General features: G+C 46.9%; 1 protein-coding gene across 8 annotated transcripts in view; it reads left to right on the top strand.

Annotated features, from left to right (window-relative positions):
* Positions 1–308: 308 nt before the first annotated feature.
* IRF6 (interferon regulatory factor 6) overlaps positions 309–20,037 on the top strand; it is a 38,066-nt gene continuing 18,337 nt past the window's right edge. The window contains exons 1-10 of one of the 8 annotated variants that reach the window (XM_082400327.1): positions 314–610; positions 4,031–4,200; positions 4,439–4,522; positions 5,068–5,244; positions 8,857–9,061; positions 10,089–10,217; positions 12,243–12,416; positions 13,473–13,865; positions 14,580–14,698; positions 15,354–16,086. In XM_082400327.1, the coding sequence (XP_082256453.1) occupies positions 5,071–5,244; positions 8,857–9,061; positions 10,089–10,217; positions 12,243–12,416; positions 13,473–13,865; positions 14,580–14,698; positions 15,354–15,578 (1,419 nt within the window). In that variant the 5' untranslated portion in view covers positions 314–610; positions 4,031–4,200; positions 4,439–4,522; positions 5,068–5,070 and the 3' untranslated portion in view covers positions 15,579–16,086. The other 7 variants (XM_082400333.1, XM_082400329.1, XM_082400326.1 and 4 more) reach the window with 7 other exon arrangements.

The raw sequence follows: 20,037 nt of genomic DNA, 5'->3' as shown, positions 1-20,037 counted from the left end.
CGCAGGGTGATTATGGGTCATGAAGGAAGGGAGGCACCTACTCGACTTAGATCTAAATCTTTTCGATTTATTTTTCCTCCCAGTTGCTTCCAGTTCAGAAGTCCACCAGCCCCAAGGGGTCAGATCTAGACCCCAGTCCCGGAATTTTCTCAGCCCGGATTAGAAGCGGGGGAGGGCGGTGGGGAAAGGGCTGGGCGGGGCTGGACCGCCCAGGAACGCAGAGTATCATATTTCTCGAAACCCGCCAATCCTGAACACAGGGGGGCGTGGCCACACCTGGGAGGCGTGGCTGGACGGCAGATGGGTCCGCGGCGTCCCGAGGCGAGGCGCTGACGTGAGCTTGGCTCACCTGGGCGGGGAAGGTGAGGGCTGGTGTGGGACTGGGAGCGGAGCCTGCAGTCCCTACCTGCGCAGAGCCAGGTGTTGCTTGCCCAACCGGCCGAGGAGAGCAGTGGCGACGGGTGATCCTGACTGGGGACTTGGTTCGGAGGGACGTTCGCTTCTGGCAGCCGGATTGAAGAAAGGTGGGGACGCCAACGTCTGGAGCCTCGCTTGAGGGAGGGAGGACACGCCCGCCGGTGAAGAAGCGCCCCCTCCAGAGTTTGTGGGGGTGAGGAAAGCTTGCTTAAGGACATCTTTTTGTTTGGGGATACCCTCCAGGGCTGGGTGCCCATCGCTCTGCTTCTGGTAGCTTTCGGGCGGTCCTAGCCCGGGGGCGCTGGGCCCTTACCGACCCCCTACTTCTGTCGACTCCCTTTCCCTCCCGCCCAAGTGGAGTGTGCGGCTCTCGGGCCCCTACCCACCAACCGTCGGGGAGCGCTAAGGCTCCTGCACCACGCTGGTCCTCCCAGCTCACTGCTCCTCAGGCCCCTGGATTCCGAAGAGGGAATTTCCCAGGCCGGCCGGCCCTTGATCTTGGTGGGTGTTTTGGGAAATTGCGCGTCGGGGCGGCCAGTCACTTTCGCCAGTTTGTTTCCTCTCCTGGGATTTGTTTAGCACCGTCAGGCCCCTGCCCTGGGCCTGAGAGACACCCGTGAATTTCCAAGTAGCTAAGATACGTGCTGGCGAGGGTGGCGCCGGGCGTGGTTGCTCTGGGGGTGAGGCCCTCTTCGCCTGAAACGGCTGGAGGGCTGGTATAGAGAAGTGGGGAATGTCTTCCAGGCCTGACTGGAAAGCAGGCCCAGGGTGCCACTGTTTACAGGGAGCCTGCTGTGTGGTAAAGGGGTCATCCCTACCCCAACCTTGCTCTCTTGGTGGATGTCAAAAGTGGAAGCCAGGGAAGGGAGAGGAAGAAGGCGTTTGAGTAGGGGTTGGTGAAGGCTGGTGCTGACCCAGGAGAGTAGTTTTCGATGTTTGTATAATGCGTGACAGCAGCACCTGTACCCTGTAGCTCCCTCTCTCCAGCCCCCAACTTCAGTCAAGCAGGGAGGCAGGGCGTGGGAATTATGGCTAGAGGCCCAGAATTTACCCCTGAACAGGGCTAAACTAAATGGAGGAAAGACTGGGGAACTTGGAAGATGGCATTTCAGGTCTCTCCAGGAGGAAGGGAAAAAGCAGGACCACTACTGAGGCCTGTCTGCAAGAAATGAGGGTGTGTGTTTTACTCTGAGCAAAACCATTGACGACTGAATCTTGGCTTTGGGGTGGCCGTGTTCCTGGAAACTAGTCTGGGCAGGGGCTGCAGAGGTGGCAGTATGGGTGTTTGTAGGGGACCTGTTCCCTGGAATGGGGGTGTGAGAGAGGATGGTTTATGCCTTGGGGAGGTTAATAGTGTCCCTGCTCAGTGCCCAGTATGAGGGGAGTGGATGGGTTAAATCTTTGTTCTTTGGCTAGTTGAATACCTGTTGGAGACACAGGCCTTGAATTTTGCTGTGGTGGCAGCTAGAGATACCAGAGCTGAGTTAAACTAGGCTAAGCTTGTTCTGTGGGCATTGGGATTTGGGTCTTGAGAGTGTTCTGAAAGAGAACTCTGGTTTAGGTGTGTCTAAGGGTGGGTGTCATGCAGTCTCCTCCCTAACCACTTCGTTGGCCCTCCGTGCTGCTTGGATCTTTGTTGATGTTTTTCATTTACTTTCTTGGTGTATAGAAGAAGGGAGGGACTTAGAAGGCTGGGTGCAGTGGCAGGATATGGTACAGCACACTCTGACTCAGAAGTGTTGGGTCCAGGCCCCAGATAAAACACTTTGCTGTGCCTCAGTTAACCCAGCTGTAAAATGGGGATGATAACAATGGGGATGATAATTTCATTATGAGGATGAAATCAGACACTGTAAATAAAAGCGCATGTAAAAACTGTGAAGCCTATGTAGATAGAGAGGATTGTTGTTACCATGGTTTCATTAGCTGAAGGCCATCATCTTTTATATCTCCCAGTGGCCAAGAAATGTCTTAGCTTCCTGTGGTTAAAAAAAATACTACTTGTAGTGTTTTGTTTTTAAATTGTGAATCGAAACATGTCATTGTAGGAAAATGTGAATCGTATATAAAAGTACTTAGGCACGTGTAAAATTCACCCACAGTCCTATCACCAGGTAACCACTAAGAACGTCTTGTTGCATCGATGTGTTATTTCTTTCCCTTTTAAAAATTCTCTGTGCTTATGTACACAAGTGCATGTTATGTTACAAGATGGAGAGACTACTATGCAGTCAATATTGTATGATGCCTTTTCCCCCCTTAAGTACATATTTAAACATTTTCCCAAATCCAGTAAAAATTCTTCAGATGCCTCGATGTTAATGGCTACTTGATATTGCAGCCTATGAATGTCTAATTAGATATTTTTCTCTGTGATTTTGGTTGCTTCCAAATTTTCCCTCTCTGCCTGTTCTTATCGTCTAAGGTACTGGGTGGCAGGTGGAGGAGATCTTGGTCGACTTTCAGAAGGTGGAGAGGGTTAGCTGTGATGGAGGTGGGGCATGGAGGAGGAGGAGGAGGCTGGGGCAGCGTTGCTCCTGTGTACTGCCATCTTGGGGGAATGCTGAGAACACAGGGCTCTAGATCTTCGTCATCGACCTCTAAGGGTGGCTGCCCTCCCTCCCCATCACTCTGTGCAGTGCCTCGTGTTGGCCTGGTTGCCTTAATTTTTTTTGATGTGCTGTGGATCAACTAGGATAAGCCCTATTCTTCAAAGCGCATGATCTGTCAAGAGACATGTGGATTTCACATGTCTGCCAGGCCTCGACACAAGACTGACCAATATTGCAACAGAAATTCTCAAAAGCCCCTCACTAGGTGGACCAGTTTGCTGCCCATTTCCCTGTTCTCTTTGTTCTTCCTTTACCCCATCCCCCTTCCCGCAGGCCAGGACTGAGGAAGAGAAGGCTAGAACTTGCCCTGGGGAGAATATGCATTCCCTCCTCCTTATAAGGTAAATGTTCTCCATGGTTTGATAGCTTGACTTTGCTGTCCTACAGAGCAACCTACACCAAGGCCAAGAACATGGGGGTGGGGGGCACTTGAATACCGAGTGCCACCTCACCTGCCCACTGTGAGCTGCTCCCAGGGGGGAAGGTTTCAGTTGCAGAACTCAGTAATTGGGTCAGAAGGCTCAGGTGAGAGCAGGTCCTGCCTTGCTCTTAAAGTGCCAGTGACCGAGCTGGGTTTGAGTTTTCCCGTTTGTTGGGAGCCTGGCTGGGGAGAGAAGTGGCCTTAGGACCCACCCCTTAAGCTAAGCTCCTCCAAGGGGGAGCCTTCGGCTGACTCAGCTGGTTTGGTTTCTGAACCGTGATCCAGGTGGGAATCTTTCTGGGTGGGAAGGTGACTTATTTATCTTCCTTTTCTCAGGTCATTGGATGTTTGAGCAATTCCAATGTGGATTTCTTCAGGGAGTCTGATGAGAACATTGTGTTTAGTAACTAATGTCGCCCTTGTCACACAGCAGCTGACGGACAAATATTTGTTGAATGAACGTTCTTTTGCAGGCCTGTCTTTCTCACCTGAAGTAAAAACAAAGAGAAATGAGAACGCCAAAAAATCTAAACACAACACACCAGGCAAACACTTCTCCGGTAACTGCTTTTTCCTTTAGGCACCCAATCTGGGCAGGCCTTTGTTTCCCGCTGTGAGTGCTGGCCGCTGCCACCGAATGTTATCTGCTACGCTATGCCCTTTATGAGAATCAATTGCAGACTTTACCCAGGCTGGCTCCTGCAACCAATCAGTTCAATTCGGCCTCTGTGGGGAGGTAAACAGACCCAGGTGAGGAGGCTATCCTAGCAGTACAGAGCTTGTCTTATGACTGGTTTTAGTACTCTAGGGTTAGGAACTGTGGTATTTGATCATTCTAGGGCATCTTAGCTTTACCAGACTCAGGGACAGGGCAGGGTTCTTACACTTTGTCTCCAGTGCTCCCAAGCCTTCTCCTAGACACTGGATTGTCAGTGGGGATAACCAGCTCAGACCCCCACCCCCTGCATTTTTTTTTTTTTTGGTGCAGAACCTTTGGGTGGCCCAGAGAAAGGAAAACTGACTTGAGGCCCAGCTCTCAGATCCCTGTGGATACAACTGCCTGCTCATCTATGTAAGTGAGGACTTTGGAACCAGGGACCATCCCTCGCCTACTTCTCTCTCATCACAATGCTGTCATTTCTTACTAAAATATTCCCATTCACCTTAGTTGTCTAAAAAGAGAGTATGCTTCAAGTTCTTGCCTATATACCTGCTGTTTCCGTAACTTTTTTCTTCCTTCTCCCGAGATGAGATTGAAAAGAACAGTTTCTCTCCTCTTCCCTTGGTACTTGTGGAAGGACTGTTTTCCAGCAGGGATGACATCATCTTTTTATTTTTCTGCCTCAGGATTTAAATAGAAGAAATGTGATCTACTTACCTGATAAGTCTGATTTGGCTAGAGTATGAAAAATAAATGGCTTTGGAATAAGAATCAAAAGAACCTTTTACCCTCTTTTCTTTTCTTCCCCACCTGGCACAGTTTATTCCCATATTTAGTTTCTTTGCTGTAATCTAATGAAACTGTAGCTCTATCATATGGGAACAGTGGCTGGGAACTTTTCCCAGGGGCTGGCCTAATTCTCCTCTCCCCATTTCTTCCCCCTCCCCCCAACCCAGATCATGGCTCTCCACCCCCGCAGAGTTCGGCTGAAGCCCTGGTTGGTGGCCCAAGTGGATAGTGGCCTGTATCCTGGGCTCATCTGGCTACATAGGGACTCCAAACGCTTCCAGATTCCCTGGAAACATGCCACCCGGCATAGCCCCCAACAGGAGGAGGAAAATACCATTTTCAAGGTAAAGGTCTTCTTTCACCATCTGACTTGAAGTGTTTTCCAGTTCTCTCAGACCTTTCTGGTTTCTTGTTCTTCTGTTTTCAATTTTGGCTTGAAGAAGGTACTAGATCCAAAATGCTGATGCAACAAAGAGAATGTTTATGATGGGGGGCGGGGGCAAACTTAGCAGGCATAGTAATTTCTCTTGTTGGGGCATGTCTGTTATGGTTGAGGCCATTTATTCTTTCCCATTGGTCAAAGCTACTCAACTCACGTCCCAAGGGATCCCAGGTGTGACCAGCTAAACTCCTGTAAGTGCATGTATGCTGTGGTTGTTCTAGAGCTCCCAAGGGTCAGCCAGCAATCAACCCTTCATTCGCTCAGGGCTCTTGCTCTGGCCCGGGAATGGCTGTCCAGATCAGGGCAGAACTACTGAGCGTTAGCAGGCTCCTAACAGCCTGTAGCATGGGTGTCGAGGGCCCTTTGCAAGTTTTTCTTTTGATGTTAAAACATTTTGCCCCATCCATAACCTCCGCTTAAAAATGAAAGGCGATTTAATTACAGGTTTTTATTCTACAAATATGTTTTCTTAACTGAAGAGTAGCTCTGATGTGAGAGTTATTTTGCTTCACTGAAAATAAGATTGAATCACATGGCATTTCATAAAATGTAAGGGAAACCAAAGTCTAAGACAGAAGTAGGTGGGAAGCTCGTTGTGGGAAGGGGTATTATGTGGTTTGTAACTCCGGAGCCCATGCCTCTGCTCCAGACCAACTTCTCTGTGCTGGTCAGTCTTCCATCTCATGAGTAGCTTTAGTTCCTGAACTCCCAAGACACGGAGAAACGAGTTTCCCCATTTCTTCCCTGACTGTAAGCTGGAAGTCAGAAGTGAAATCCAGTCCCTACCCTGAGCCTCTCAAGATTGATGCTCCAGGTTCTTGCTGAGACTGGGCCAGGAAAGGTGGACTCATACCTCAAAGGAGAGCCAACTAGAGTTGTTTCCCACCCAACTCAGTTATATTGGGTGTAGAGGTGAGAGGTGGAGAAAAAATTGGCCTGTGAATACTTAGAAAGTAAATGAATGCTTTTAATGTAAAAATTAAATAATGATATGAAAGTGGTAAGGAAAACATCTATAAATCAGCACCAGTTATTGGAGCTGGCATCAGAGGGGGATGGGCCTGCCCTGGCCCAGCTGGCCTCTGGCTGTGGCCTTGGTCTGAAACTGGACTTGCTGTTGACGTGCCTAGTGGTGGCTGGCCATGGGGGAGGAGGCTGGTTCCTGAAAGCTCCACTCGTGAGAATGTTCTGTATGCTTAGGGCTTGAGGAAAAATTGGCTGTGGGAAGCTGCTTTGTCTTACTGAATCTGTGTATCTGTTTGCAGAATGCTAAGGGAGGGCCTGGGTGTCAGGAGAAGAGTGAGGGTGCTTTCACAGATCCCACGCTCTGACAGGCCTTTGGCAGGATATGGGGTGTGGGCGGTGATGACTAGCATTAAATGGGTGCCTGTTCCATACCCTAGGTCCGTTATCTCATTTGCTTCTCGACAACACTGTAAGGGGGGGCGGCACCCTCATGTTATAGATGCAAAAGCTGAGTCTCAGAGGGGCTATGTAACTTGCCCAAGTCACATAGCCAATAAGTGGTGGGGTTAGGGTCTGAACCCAGGCCTATCAGCTCCCCCATTATCAGACGGCCCCTTCTGACCAGGAGCTGGAAGACCTGGCTTCAGATCCTACTACCATCACTTGCATGTGCGGTCTTGGACAAGTCACATAATCTCTTTGGGCTTTAGCTTCCCCTTCAGTAAAATGGGGATAAAACCAATCTTGCCTGCCTCACAGGATTGTTGTGAGAATTGAGTGAAATCAGTGTATGGGAAGGGACTCGTAAATTGCCATAAAAATGCAGAGACTGTGTCCATTTTAGGAAGAGAAATAGGGACCTGCCCAGTGACCAGAATCTCAGAAGCAAGACTCAGAATGGGTTTGAATAAGGGATGTTTATAAAGCACAACGATTGTCATGTGGTGGGTACCACCCTCTGCTGCATCAGCCAGGTTCTCTGCATCATCTGAGTGGGCCCTGGGGAATGGCTGTGTTGTGAGCAGGATGTCTGGGGCTGTGGTTCTGAGTTAGTCTGGCTGCTCTCTGTGGAGGGGCAGGGATTCAGGGAGCCACAGAAATTTTGCAGACCTGTGCCAAAGTCAGCACAGCCCAAGCCAGCTGGATGGGGCCAGAGGGGGAGTGGGCACGGAGGATCAAACAAAGAGAGGGGAAAACGTGAGGAGGCAGCAGCCAGCTACTGCCAGGTGCAACTGGAGATGTGCCTCTCCGACACTAGGGACTCACTAGGGTGAGGTTGAAATCCCCTACAGGGGGTTGGATGGAATGGAGCCTGCTGAGTGCCCAAGGGCAGCAGCTTTGTCAAACTGCTTCATTCCATACTGCACATCAAGTGGAGGAGCCCCCAGGTCTGAGAAGATGGTGAGAAGAAATGAGTGAATTGGAGGAGAAGGATTTAGATTGGCTATTGGGAGAAGCTTCCTCATGATTGTGAGGCTCTGCAGGGATTGACTGAGGGAGACCAGAGAGCTCAAAGGATGGGGCCGGAAAAATTCCACTTCGGCTTGAGGAAGCAGTCTACGTTCAGGAGCGGAGGCGGGGAGTTGGGACTGGACAAGCGATATGCCCTCTCCACTTGAACAAGCTGCCGTGTGCCTCCTGATCTTGAGTCCTCTGCAAAAGACATCCCCCTTTTCTGCACCGGCACATACGTCACACCCCTGAAGAAAGTGTAGACATCTGAGATACGTTAACAGTGGGGGAGGGCTGATAATCCCGTGAACAGACACAGAAATGCCTGTTAGACCTGGAAATTGAAAACCAGAGAGGCGGGGCCACACTGGTTTTGGCCCAGGCCACCAGCCATTGGCCCAGGCCACCAGCCACTGGTGTTCCCAGCAAAATGTTCCCAGTGTGGGAGTTTGAGGAAGTAGGGAAAGGCAGGCGGTTTGAGTTTATTAGGACTTGAGGCCCTCAGCCTCCCACTGAGGCAAGCTGAACCCCCAGAGCGTGCTTCCTGCCCTCCTTTGGGCTACTACTCCTAAAGGTACTTGGTTTCAACAGTTATTTGTACATCAGATTGAAGACTGAAGGGAGAGGGAACAGCAAGCCTAAATTCTTCATATCATACGCCATCTCCCTTTCTCTTCTTATTATATAAGCAATTCATGTCAAAAACAAATAAGTAAAACAAAACAAAATTACCTGAAATCCTGCTATCCAAAAGTTACCATTAGTATTTTGGTGTATATTTGTTCCAGATTTTTCTTTATTTTCAACCCCTCATTATGGCCATTGTAGTCTTGACAGGCGATGTTGGCACAAGCACTAGAGATGAGGCTCCTCTTTTTAAAAGATTGTATTTGCATTTGGCTTCATTTCCCTCAGACCCTGCCTTGCCTGGTCCCCAGGGTGGTGTTTCCTGCTGCAGTCTCTGTAAATTGGAGTTGGGGTGATGGGGCGGTCAGGCAGGGCTGTGTGTATCTGTGTCTGTATGAGGGAGGGCGGGCACACTTTCCAGTGTGTCTGGGCAACAAGCAGGCACTCACTGCAGTTTCCTATCCCTCAGGCCTGGGCTGTGGAGACAGGGAAGTACCAGGAAGGGGTGGACGACCCCGACCCAGCTAAATGGAAGGCCCAGCTCCGCTGTGCGCTCAACAAGAGCAGGGAATTCAACCTGATGTACGATGGCACCAAGGAGGTGCCCATGAACCCCGTGAAGATATATCAAGTGTGTGACATCCCCCAGCCCCAGGGCTCGATCATTAACCCAGGTGAGGCCCCAGCTGCTGGGGAGAAGGTGGACAGTATGCCAGGTTCCGGGCTGGACCCTTAAAGCGATAGACGACTTGAAAGTCGTCTCGCTTACAAAGTTGAAGACTGGTAAAGCAAGAAATCCTGTCCTTAGAAAGAACCCAGAGAACAAAAGATATAAACTCAGCAAAGTCTTCCTGCTCACCCAGTGGAACAGTAAAGCATTAGAAAGAAGAGGGGGTATTGAGTTCTGTAAAAAATAACTTCTCTTGGGACTCAACACTGAGAAGAGAGGCCAGATAGTTTAGAAGAAGGAGGGATTAAAACTTAGAAGGTCTGAGTTATAAACCTCGTTCTTTCCATTTCACTACTTGTGGGACATTGAATCAAGTCATTCGACCTTTTGAGCCTCAGCTTCTTCCACTATAAAATCTGGGTTCTCATCTTTCCTGCATATTTCAAAGGCTGTTCTAAGAATCAATTGACATGACATTATGAAGGCTATTAAGTTCTCTTTATAAATGATGGGTAAGTGATCATTTAATTTGTATGGTATTTTTCCTAGGAGAATACCACCAGATCCCTATATTTACTCAATGTTTAACAAGTTCCGACTAAGAGCCAGTTAATTTAGACTTGACCTCCAGTGAATCTAGTGAGGCTCTGCCATGAGGGAAGGGTCTGTCTTCACATTAAGCTTACAAAGGAGAGAAGCTGTGGTCCTTGGGTCCTTAGAAGGGATGCTAATGTGTAGAAAGGGGTTTAGAGTAGGAATTAAAAGATTTCTAGGCGAAGGGAGTAGGGCCTGCAGCTCCTGGATAGGGGAGGGGATGAGAGCTTGCACTGGGGCTCCGTAGGAGGAGCTGGGAGTGGGGTGAAATACCCTTAGTTCCCACTCTTTGGCATTGAGGGTGCACACTGAACCCAAGGAGCCTCTGTGCTGGCAGTGCCTAGCTTGAACAGTGGGTCAGCTGCAGGGGTGACAGTGCAATGTGAGCGGCTCACTTGTGACCTTTGTGTGTGTGCGTGTGTCTGTTTCTCGGGTAGGATCCACTGGGTCTGCTCCTTGGGATGAGAAAGATAATGATGCGGATGAAGAAGATGAGGAAGATGAGCTGGACCAGTCACAGCACCACGTTCCCATCCAGGACACCTTCCCCTTCCTGAACATCAATGGTGAGTGGGGGTGCGGGGTGGGACAGAGGCATGGAGAGGATGTAAGGGGCTTTGATTTTGCAACCGTTGACACCATATCCACCATGGCACTGGGAGCAGCGACCAGGCCCTGTGGCCAGGCCGCCAGTCTGTTAGCAAGTAGGAGTCATAGGCAAAGGAACTCCATAGGCATAGTTATCCCAGTGGGGTGGCTTCTAGGCAGAGAGAGCGTCTTCTGAATCTTATGTGATAATTCAGAGAAATTTAAAAATTAAATTCATTCTCAATCCCGCATACAAATACACAAGCTGTTATAAATTTTGCTGATTTCCTTCAGGCCAAGTGCAGAGATCATTTTCGTGAATTGTAGGCAAACTCTTCTGCTATTTCCCTCGGTATAAATTTTCTGTCACTGCCTTAACAGCCTCTGCTAAGGCTGTGTCATGGGAAACTTGCGGCGCTACAGCTCTTAATACTAGGCTCTGATAAAATTTATCTACTAGAGACTTTTATCTTTTTTTTAGATTGACTTTTTGAATTCAGCTTCCCAGGAAAGATGAGTTTAGAGGTTGGAGGGTCACTGTGAGACAGAGCAGGTACTGCATCTCCCATTGCACATTCTGGGGATGCTCAGACACAAGGTGAATTGCTCTTCCGCAGCATCCTCACTTGAACTTTTCACTGACGTGCTCCTAGTCGTATGACTTGCATTCAGTTGAGTAGCTTTTCACTACTTTTCTAAGTTCCATCTGACTGCTGGGGTCAAATGAGATACTTTTGCCACCTAGAAAATTTAGTATATCAAGATGATTCCTGTAGGGTTTTGGAGTGCCCTACTCTAGGTGATGCCCCATCTTTTGAGAATCAGGAAATGACTCTTACCTGTCTACTTGCCCTCCTGCACTTACCCTGTCATTTATAACTTTGCAACCAAGTGATGAGTAAAGACAATGATCATAGAGCTCTCTCAGGTTAATATTGCCACAGCTACATTCCCACTTGGTGCAATTTTAAGATTTGGACATTTGGAAATGTGAGATCCTTTCCCAAATCTTTGGCTGACTCATTCTGTTATTCTCACCCCTTAAAAGGATGCACCCCATTTCCAGGATCCTGATTTCCCATTTTTTTTTTCATGTTTTTTTAAAGCTAATGTTGTGTGGCCTTATGTTATGGGCCACCTTGGATCCTTTATGGAAACATGTGAACATATATTAAAAATAAAAAAGTAAAATGGGTACATAGGTATAACCAGACTCGTACACAAAGGGTCAAAGAAACCTTAACCTCTGTGATTTCAGAGCTGTTGGGCAGAGGAAGAAGAATTGTTGAAGAATAGATGCTTAAAAGGTGAGGCTAGGAGGAAAAATCTGTAAACTTTGGAGTGAGCCAACTTTGACAATAGCAGGGATATAGGATGTGTTTTTCATTCTCTCTTTTAAAAGCTTTAACTGGATACTTTTGAATAAATAATACTCTTACATGGTTTAACATTCATAATGGTACAAAAAGGAAATCAGCTGAAAGGTTTTCCTTCTATCCTGTCTGAACAGTTCCTTCCCTGGAGGAGACAGATCTTTCCAGGTTCTTGAGTATCCTTCCAGATGTTTCATGCATGTAAAAAAGTATCTGTTTGTTTTTAAAGGAATTTCTATACATTAACACTTACTCGAAGCTAATCAACCAATTTAGTTGAGTTCATTTTATGGAAGACAACCAGTTTCTATTTAATTGCTGGGTTCAAATTTTGTAACAGGGAATCTCTCATTCATGCCTGTTCTAATTTAACCCCAGAGAGTACCCACTTGTCTGTTAATCATCAGCAAATGCATGTTTTCAGAATTATGAGTTTATGAGAGAACTAATAAGATTAGGAAGCAGGAGCGGGGGAAGCTTATTTCTTTTGGTGTTTGTTGGGGGAATTACTGATGGGCTGCCACACTGAGTTGTGGTCCAGTGTTGGACCTTTTAGGTTTTAGAGCTTCGGACCCAGGTGATATGCATGTGTGGTGCTCCTGCCTGCTCACCCACATCCTTCTGTTCTAGGTTCTCCCATAGCACCAGCCAGTGTGGGCAACTGCAGCGTGGGTAACTGCAGTGTGGGCAACTGCAGCCCCGAAGCAGTGTGGCCCAAAACGGAACCTCTGGAGATGGAAGTACCCCAGGCACCTATACAGCCTTTCTATAGCTCTCCAGAGCTGTGGATCAGCTCTCTCCCAAGTAAGTGAGCCTTGATTTCCTAGCTGGATCTTCAGCTCCTATTACAGTCCATTTCCTGCCCCACCTTCTGCCTCCATTTCTTTGCCATGTATAGAATAGTCCCCCAGGCAGCCTCTGTGTCTGGTTCCTGGCTGGCTGATGAGTCACCAGGAACTAAAGAAACATTAGCCCATACCTACTTGCCCATGGGGATGCTCTGATTGGTGCTGTGCAGCTCTAGGTTACTCACCTGTTAGGTGGGTGGAAGGCCTGGGTTTATCAGTTTGCCTAGGGGATTTGAGGACAAGGTCAGTTGTGGGATGGGGAGGTTAATGACTGTGGATTTGGTCAAGGAGGCTCTTGGGTTTTGAGGGACTTTAGGACCCAGAGAAAATCTCTTTCTGAATTGGGTACAAATTGATCTCAGTGAAGAATCATTGTCATTGCACCTCCCTTTCACACTACACATGGTAGGGGAGGTACCGGGGGAGTACTAGCATTTTGTCCAAGAGGCTGATAGCTTTGATAAGACCTATAGGATTCAATGGACACTTGCTGAGTGAAAATTTACTTTGTTGTGAACTGTGTCCTTCTTTGATATATTATTAGAACATATCAACAGTGTGTGTGCATCTGTGTAATTTTCAGAAATATGCCTTGCTATTGCTTATTGTTCCTCTGGTTTCTTTAAACAGTGAGTCAAAAATGATACACAAACCAGATGCTGCCTTAGTTTTCAGCTCCTTCCAATGCCTATTGATGTAAAGACTCAGTCAGTACAAAATGGGGAGACCAGGACCCAGAACTTTGGTTGGAGAAATTCTAGCTGTTAGGGTGTGGTGACGGAACAGAGATAGTATAGATGGAATTTGAACTATTTGCTTCAAGGCAGCCTTTTGAGTGAATATTCCAGGGATATGTTGATGTCTCCCTTTGTTGCAGGAAGGATAACTATGGCAGTGGCCTTCCTGAATGCTGGTTGAAAGGTGGCTTGATCTTGATGGACTTGCATGAGTCTTAGGGATGGACGGGCAGAGCAGCAGAGCAGGACTCTCACTGTCCCCCCTCACCTTGCAGTGACTGACCTGGACATCAAATTTCAGTACCGTGGGAAGGAGTATGCGCAGACCATGACGGTGAGCAACCCCCAGGGCTGCCGGCTCTTCTATGGAGACCTGGGTCCCATGCCTGACCAGGAGGAGCTCTTTGGTCCCGTCAGCCTGGAGCAGGTCAAGTTCCCAGGTCCGGAGCACATCACCAATGAGAAGCAGAAGCTGTTCACCAGCAAGCTGCTAGACGTCATGGACAGAGGACTGATCCTGGAGGTCAGCGGTCATGCCATCTATGCCATCAGGCTGTGCCAGTGCAAGGTGTACTGGTCTGGGCCATGTGCCCCATCGCTTGTTGCCCCCAACCTGATCGAGAGACAAAAGAAGGTCAAACTGTTTTGTCTGGAAACGTTCCTTAGTGGTGAGTCTTTTTGCAGACGATTGATGGTGGGAACTGCTCCCTGCAAGTATGTCTTCCTCCTTCCTGCCCCCCTTTCCTGGCTCTGCAAAGATTTTAACCAAACAATTTCTTCTGGAGGAAGTCAAGGTAGAAGGGGACCTTGATTCTGAAAAATAAAAGTGACCTGGGCAACAAAGAAGGGTGTTCCACCCCAAAGCTGTGTATTTGAAGCCAGTTTTAGGTGGTTGTGGCTCCTTTATTGGCAGAAGGAGGAGACAGCCTTGTTATTGCTCCCCAAATTCTACCAGCTTATCCTTAACTTTGGAAGGTGACCCTGTTCATCATAATCAGCAAAACATATACTCTTCTCATTTGGGACATATTTGAGTGGCAAATTTAAGCAGACATATTTAGGGAGAGCACTGAGATGTGAATTTTCCAATGTGATTTGAACCCTAAGTCTGGTGTAAGTGATGTCCAATAGAACCCTCTGGAATGATGAAAATGTTCTATATTTGTATTGTTCAATATGGTAGCCACTAGCCACCTGTGGCTATTGAGTATGTAGATGTAACTAATGTGACTAAGGAACTATTTAATTTTAATGAATTTAAATTCAATACCCACATGTTGTGGCCAGTGGCTACTATTCTGGACAGGATAAAAGAAAGTATTTACTGAGTAGGTGTGGAATGACCCAGCACACCAAACTCCATGCTCTTCCATGTTCTGCAGATCTCATTGCCCACCAGAAAGGACAGATAGAGAAACAGCCACCATTTGAGATCTACTTATGCTTTGGGGAAGAATGGCCAGATGGGAAACCTCAGGAAAGGAAACTCATCTTGGTTCAGGTGAGGAGATAATAATGTGTCAACAACTCTTTGCCTTTTTATCAATCCTTTAGCCCCTAGGTCTGGGCTTGAGCCCTGAGTGAGGATCCATCAGCCTCTGTGGGTTTTAATCCCATCAGATGTAGCAACTTGAGCTTTGTACATTGTACAGTAGGACCAGGCTGGAGAATACAGTGTCCTCAAAGCAAGTGACTGATTCAGGGGACACCTTGTTCTCTTACAGACATTAGAGTCTTGCTGAAACCTAACAGGATATGACTCTTTCTAGCTCTTTTAGAAAAACCTTTTGAGGTACTTTTAAGAACGTGTTCTTATTCTGGAAAGTGGCAGGAAGACCACTTGGGTTTGGCTGTGGATTTGTGCATCAAGACAGGCAATAGATGAAATTTGGGTAAAAGTCTTGCTAAATAAGCAGTTATTTATTTAGGCATGTGATGTGATGCTACTTCTAGGTTCTTTACCTTCATTTGAACCAAATTCTAACGTGAACCTTGGCAGGATGGTCCAGAGAGATGAAGGCATAGTCTGTATCTAGACATTAAAGTGGTGGGCTTCCCCACAGCCTCACTGGTCCTTCCTTCAATCTTGGGCCCCTCCTGCTGTTTAAAAATACCCTTTCCTCAGTGGATAGCTGTGTGCTCTGTGTCCTGAACAGGTCATTCCGGTGGTGGCTCGGATGATCTATGAGATGTTTTCTGGTGATTTCACACGATCCTTTGACAGTGGCAGTGTCCGCCTGCAGATCTCAACTCCAGACATCAAGGATAACATTGTTGCTCAGCTGAAGCAGCTGTACCGCATCCTTCAAACCCAGGAAAGCTGGCAGCCCATGCAGCCCACCCCCAGCATGCAACTGTCCCCTGCCCTGCCAGCCCAGTAATCATGAATGCCATCTTCCTTCTCTTTTTTACAGTATTGTACATATGGATATTTTTTATTAGTCAGATTTAACCAGCTTTTAAACCTGTCTTCTTTCTAACAATATTAGTACTCTCTGACTCTCCAAATATGCCTAGCTTTTAAAGTTGATTTAATTTATGGAAAAATCACCCTTCATACTTTCCCTTTCTTTTTTAAACCTCCCCATGGTAGTGTAATGTAGTAGGAGATTTGGCCTGGGAGTTTGGACACCAGGGTTCTAGCTGCAGCTTTGCTTCCAGTGGTGTGACCTTGAACCAAGTCATTTAGCCTCTGGGCTTCAGATTCATTACTGTAAAATGAAGGAGTTGGAATGATGCCTGAAATAATGCCAGCTTTAAAACTCTGACTCAGTGACTTCATTCTACTTGTACAAGGCCAAACTGCCTGGAACAGAACATTTCTGCCTTGTTCTTGCACCACATTTTTTTTTTTTTTTTTGCTTTCATTAAAGTTCCCTCAAGCACTGATTTGTCCAGGATTGATCTCCGTTTGACCTGTTCTGCTAGTATAGTAAGCTGGCTCCCTGATGGGGGAAGAGGGAGGGAGGGGCGCCGGCTGGTTGCTTGGGAACCAAGCTAGATATCTAAATAGAAATAGGTGCCAAAGTCTGAAAGTCACCCAGCCTGCGGAGTAAAAACTCACAAATTGAGCTTCTGAAGGGAAGCTGTTGATGTAGAAGGCTTAGGGATTCTGTAGAAGAATTGGTCGTCAGGTTTTCAACTCATCACCACTGAAATACGGACATACTTCAGAGATATTGCAGGGCTAGTCCCAAACCACTGCAATAAAGTGAATATTGCAATAAAGCAAGTCACACAAATTTTTTGGTTTCCCAGTGCATATAAAAGTTATGTTTACATTATACTGTAGTCTGTTAAGTGTGCAATAGCATTATGTCTAAAAATACAAATGTGCATACCTTAATTAAAAATACTTGGGGACTTCCCTGGTGGTGCAGTGGTTAAGAATCTGCCTGCCAATGCAGGGGACATGGGTTCGAGCCCTGGTCTGGGAAGATCTCACATGCCGCGGAGCAACTAAGCCTGTGTGCCACAACTACTGAGCCTGCGCTCTACAGCCCGAGAGCCACAACTACTGAGCCTGCGTGCTGCAACTACTCAAGCCTGCGCGCCTAGAGCCCGTGCTCCACAACAAGAGAAGCCACGTCAATGAGAAGCCCGTGCACTGCAATGAAGAGTAGCCCCCCCTCGCTGCAACTAGAGAAAGCCCGCGCACAGCAACAAAGACCAAACGTAGCCAAAAATAAACAAGAAATTAATTAATTAAAAAAAAATAAAGATACTTGATTGCTAAAAAATGGTAATGATCATCTAAGCCTTCAGCAGGTCATAATCTTTTTGCAATAGTTACATCAAAGATCACTGATCACGGATCACCGTAACAAACATAACAATAAAAAAGTTTAAGTATTGTGAGAACTACCAAAACATCACACACAGACATGAAGTGAAAAAATGCTGTTGGAAAAATGGCGCCAATAGGCTTGCTTGACGCAGGGTTGCCACAAATCCTCAATTTGTAAAAAACAGTATCTGCAAAGTGCAATAAAGCAAAACACAATAAAATGAGGTATGTCTGTACCACTGTGTGTGTGTGGTAGATGACAGTATATAACTCAGTGATAGCCTTTGGAGAGGATAGAACTCTCTTGTTCTTTTTTCCCTTCTTTGAGGAAGACCTGAGAGTGAGCTGGGCATCCAGAACCAACTCCTGTGACCACAGAGGAGACAGGGACAGTTCCTCCTTGTATGGAGATGTTTACAGTCTTCCTGTCATTTGGATTTTTTGTGGATGGGAAAAATGGGGTGTTGGATGTGTTAAGGTCAAGGTGAAGAAGGGCTGGGCAGTGCTTTTCTGGAAATGGCTCACCTAGCACAAACCTGCTTGTCTCCCTTCCTGGTGGAGGTAGCTGGGTGTGAACAGTTAAGGTGAAGAGTGTAGATTAAGGTGTAGAACATTGCAGCTATGGCTACAATTAAGGTGTAGAACATTGCAGCTATGGCTGCCACAAACTGGTCTGATCTATCAACTTTTGCTCTGTCCCTGACCCTTTGACTCTGTTTTGTTTTTGTTTGTTTTGTTTTTTAGGATGAAATTATACATAATTTAAACTCCAGGACCTAAATGGAAAACAAGATGCTTATCTCTGGTTGCAGGTTCCAACCCTCCTGAATACTGATACCTATGTGTGCCATGCCATATTAAGAAAGTCCATGTCTGGTCTGCTACCCTTAAAGCAAGCCACCTCCTACTTGCTACTGTAGTTGAGCTAGCTGTAAAGTTGGGCTAGCTTTATTTCAAAAAACCCTCAATCACAAGTGGCAATGGGACTTATTTATTTAGAAAGCTTAAGCTGTGGTTTTAGGGTCTCTAAGGAACCTAGTAGCATCTGCTATTACTAATGCATGACCAAGAGAAATCTGGGTGTTCTATCTAAGGGACCTAGTAGAATCTGCTGTTAATAAAGCATGACCAAGAGAAATCTGGGTGCTCAGGTGCTCAGCTGTGAGCAGAAGTTGGGCTTCTAGAGACCAGGAAACATGCAAGGTATAGGAACTTTATATTTTGGGGGCATTTTGTTGAGTGGGTGAAGTGAGGGATTTGGTCTTGATGTCTGGCTGCCTCTGTCTGTATCTGCATAGCTCAAAGTTAGAAAGAATCCACAGAAAATACATTGGGAGGGCAACTGCTGGGTCTGGGCTGGTCCCTTCCCCTTATTCTGTGAGACGCTAACAGCCAGGCTGTACATCTGGATGGGGGCCCAGAAAATGTGAGCTGGCAAAGGGTGTAGAGAACGGTGTTCTTAAGTGCCAAGAAGGATTGAACTTTTAGTATGTGATTGTAATGAAAAGCTGATGAATATGTTAGAGGAATGGATGAGTGGTTTTATGTGGTCTTAACCCAGTAGTGTAGTTTCTTCCTTGTTCTTTATCCTTTTCAGAACACTGGGAGAGTGCATGCAGGGCTCTCCACTGATCTCCCTCAGTGGTCCTACTCTGGTCCGGATGCCAGGTGTCCTTTCTTGGAGACTCGGCCTGCTATCTCCTTTGGTGGCTACACCACTCATTCCCTTGGTGTTTTCTGCTTCCTTGCCTTCACCTTGCTTAAGACTGGGAAGGGAGTTAGGTGGTGTCACCAGCTTTTTGTTTTCTTCACTGTCCACCCCACTAAACTAGATTAGCTGTAGTTGTCAATTGGGAGGGCAAATGTTGGATCTGGACTGGTCCCTTGCCCACATAATTAGGTCCCTGGCTATATGTTCCCATAGCACCCTATTATTCCTCTTTCAGAATAATCAATTCCCTTGTAATTGCTCAGTTTGTGTCCTGCATGACTACAGACTTGCTGGAGGTAGGGACTGTTTGTCTTGGACTTTGCTGCCAGCCCTTAGCACAATGTCTGGTACATAGTATGTTCTCAAATATTTATTGTTAGAATAAATGCATTAACTCAATACATCCTTCATTTCAGAAACTGATTGCTAACTACCATGGGACAATAAAGTAAATATGGGGATGGAAAAAATTCTAAAATTAGTTTCTGCTCTGCTTCTGACTCCCTCTGAGCTAAGAACGTTAGCGTGGGAGCCCCTACAAGCTGGACCTCCTTCCAGGCTGGCCCCACCTTTACTCTACAGTGGTCTCTTTTCACAGTCTGAAGATGCCACCAAGGTACAGCCAGGAGTGAAACTTCCAGTGTAGATGACTGCAGTTCCCTTAGCCTCTGCCCTGCCCATGTATCAATAAATTTGGGCTATTTCTTCAGATACGAATTTTCTCAAGAAATCTTTCCCTTCGTGGTATGAGTCATATCACTGGTAGTTAACCTTTCAGTGAAATAACTTTTTCTTCCTAATGACCTGATTGAAAAGCTTCTGCACTTCTGCCTCTCACTTCTCATGTGAAGTCAGCAAACTGAATTCTTCAACTTGAGCTCCAAGAAGGTGGGGTTTTTGTCTGTTTTCTACGCTGTAATACTTCCAGCGCCCAGACGCATACCTAGCACACATTTGTTCAGAGTAAATACTCATGCACTTCACACCCTGCTTAGAGATGACAAACTTTGGCCAGGACGCCTGTCCACCCACTTCTCGGAATTCAGCCTCTCAGGATTTAGGTAGGTCAAAGTAAAAAACAAAAAACTTCCCAGCACCCACAGGTGAGGATATTATGCAAAACACGTCGCTTGTCTTGAGATAAGTTTCATTTGGAGGGGAAAGTACATTTCTCCAGAGACAAATCAAAGCGTGTTTTTGCATCGAGTGCCCTGCTTCTGCCCTCCGGGTCAAACGGGACACCGGACTTAACAACACAGAAGGAGGGCAAGCAGCGGAGTCGAGGGAGGGCGGCGGCGGCGGCGGCGGCGGGCTACTAGCTTCACCCGACTCTCTTCTTCCA

This window comes from Balaenoptera borealis, assembly GCF_965194805.1.
Source record: "Balaenoptera borealis genome assembly, chromosome: 1".
NCBI lineage: Eukaryota > Metazoa > Chordata > Mammalia > Artiodactyla > Balaenopteridae > Balaenoptera > Balaenoptera borealis.
This window is presented reverse-complemented; position numbering and strand designations above follow the sequence as displayed.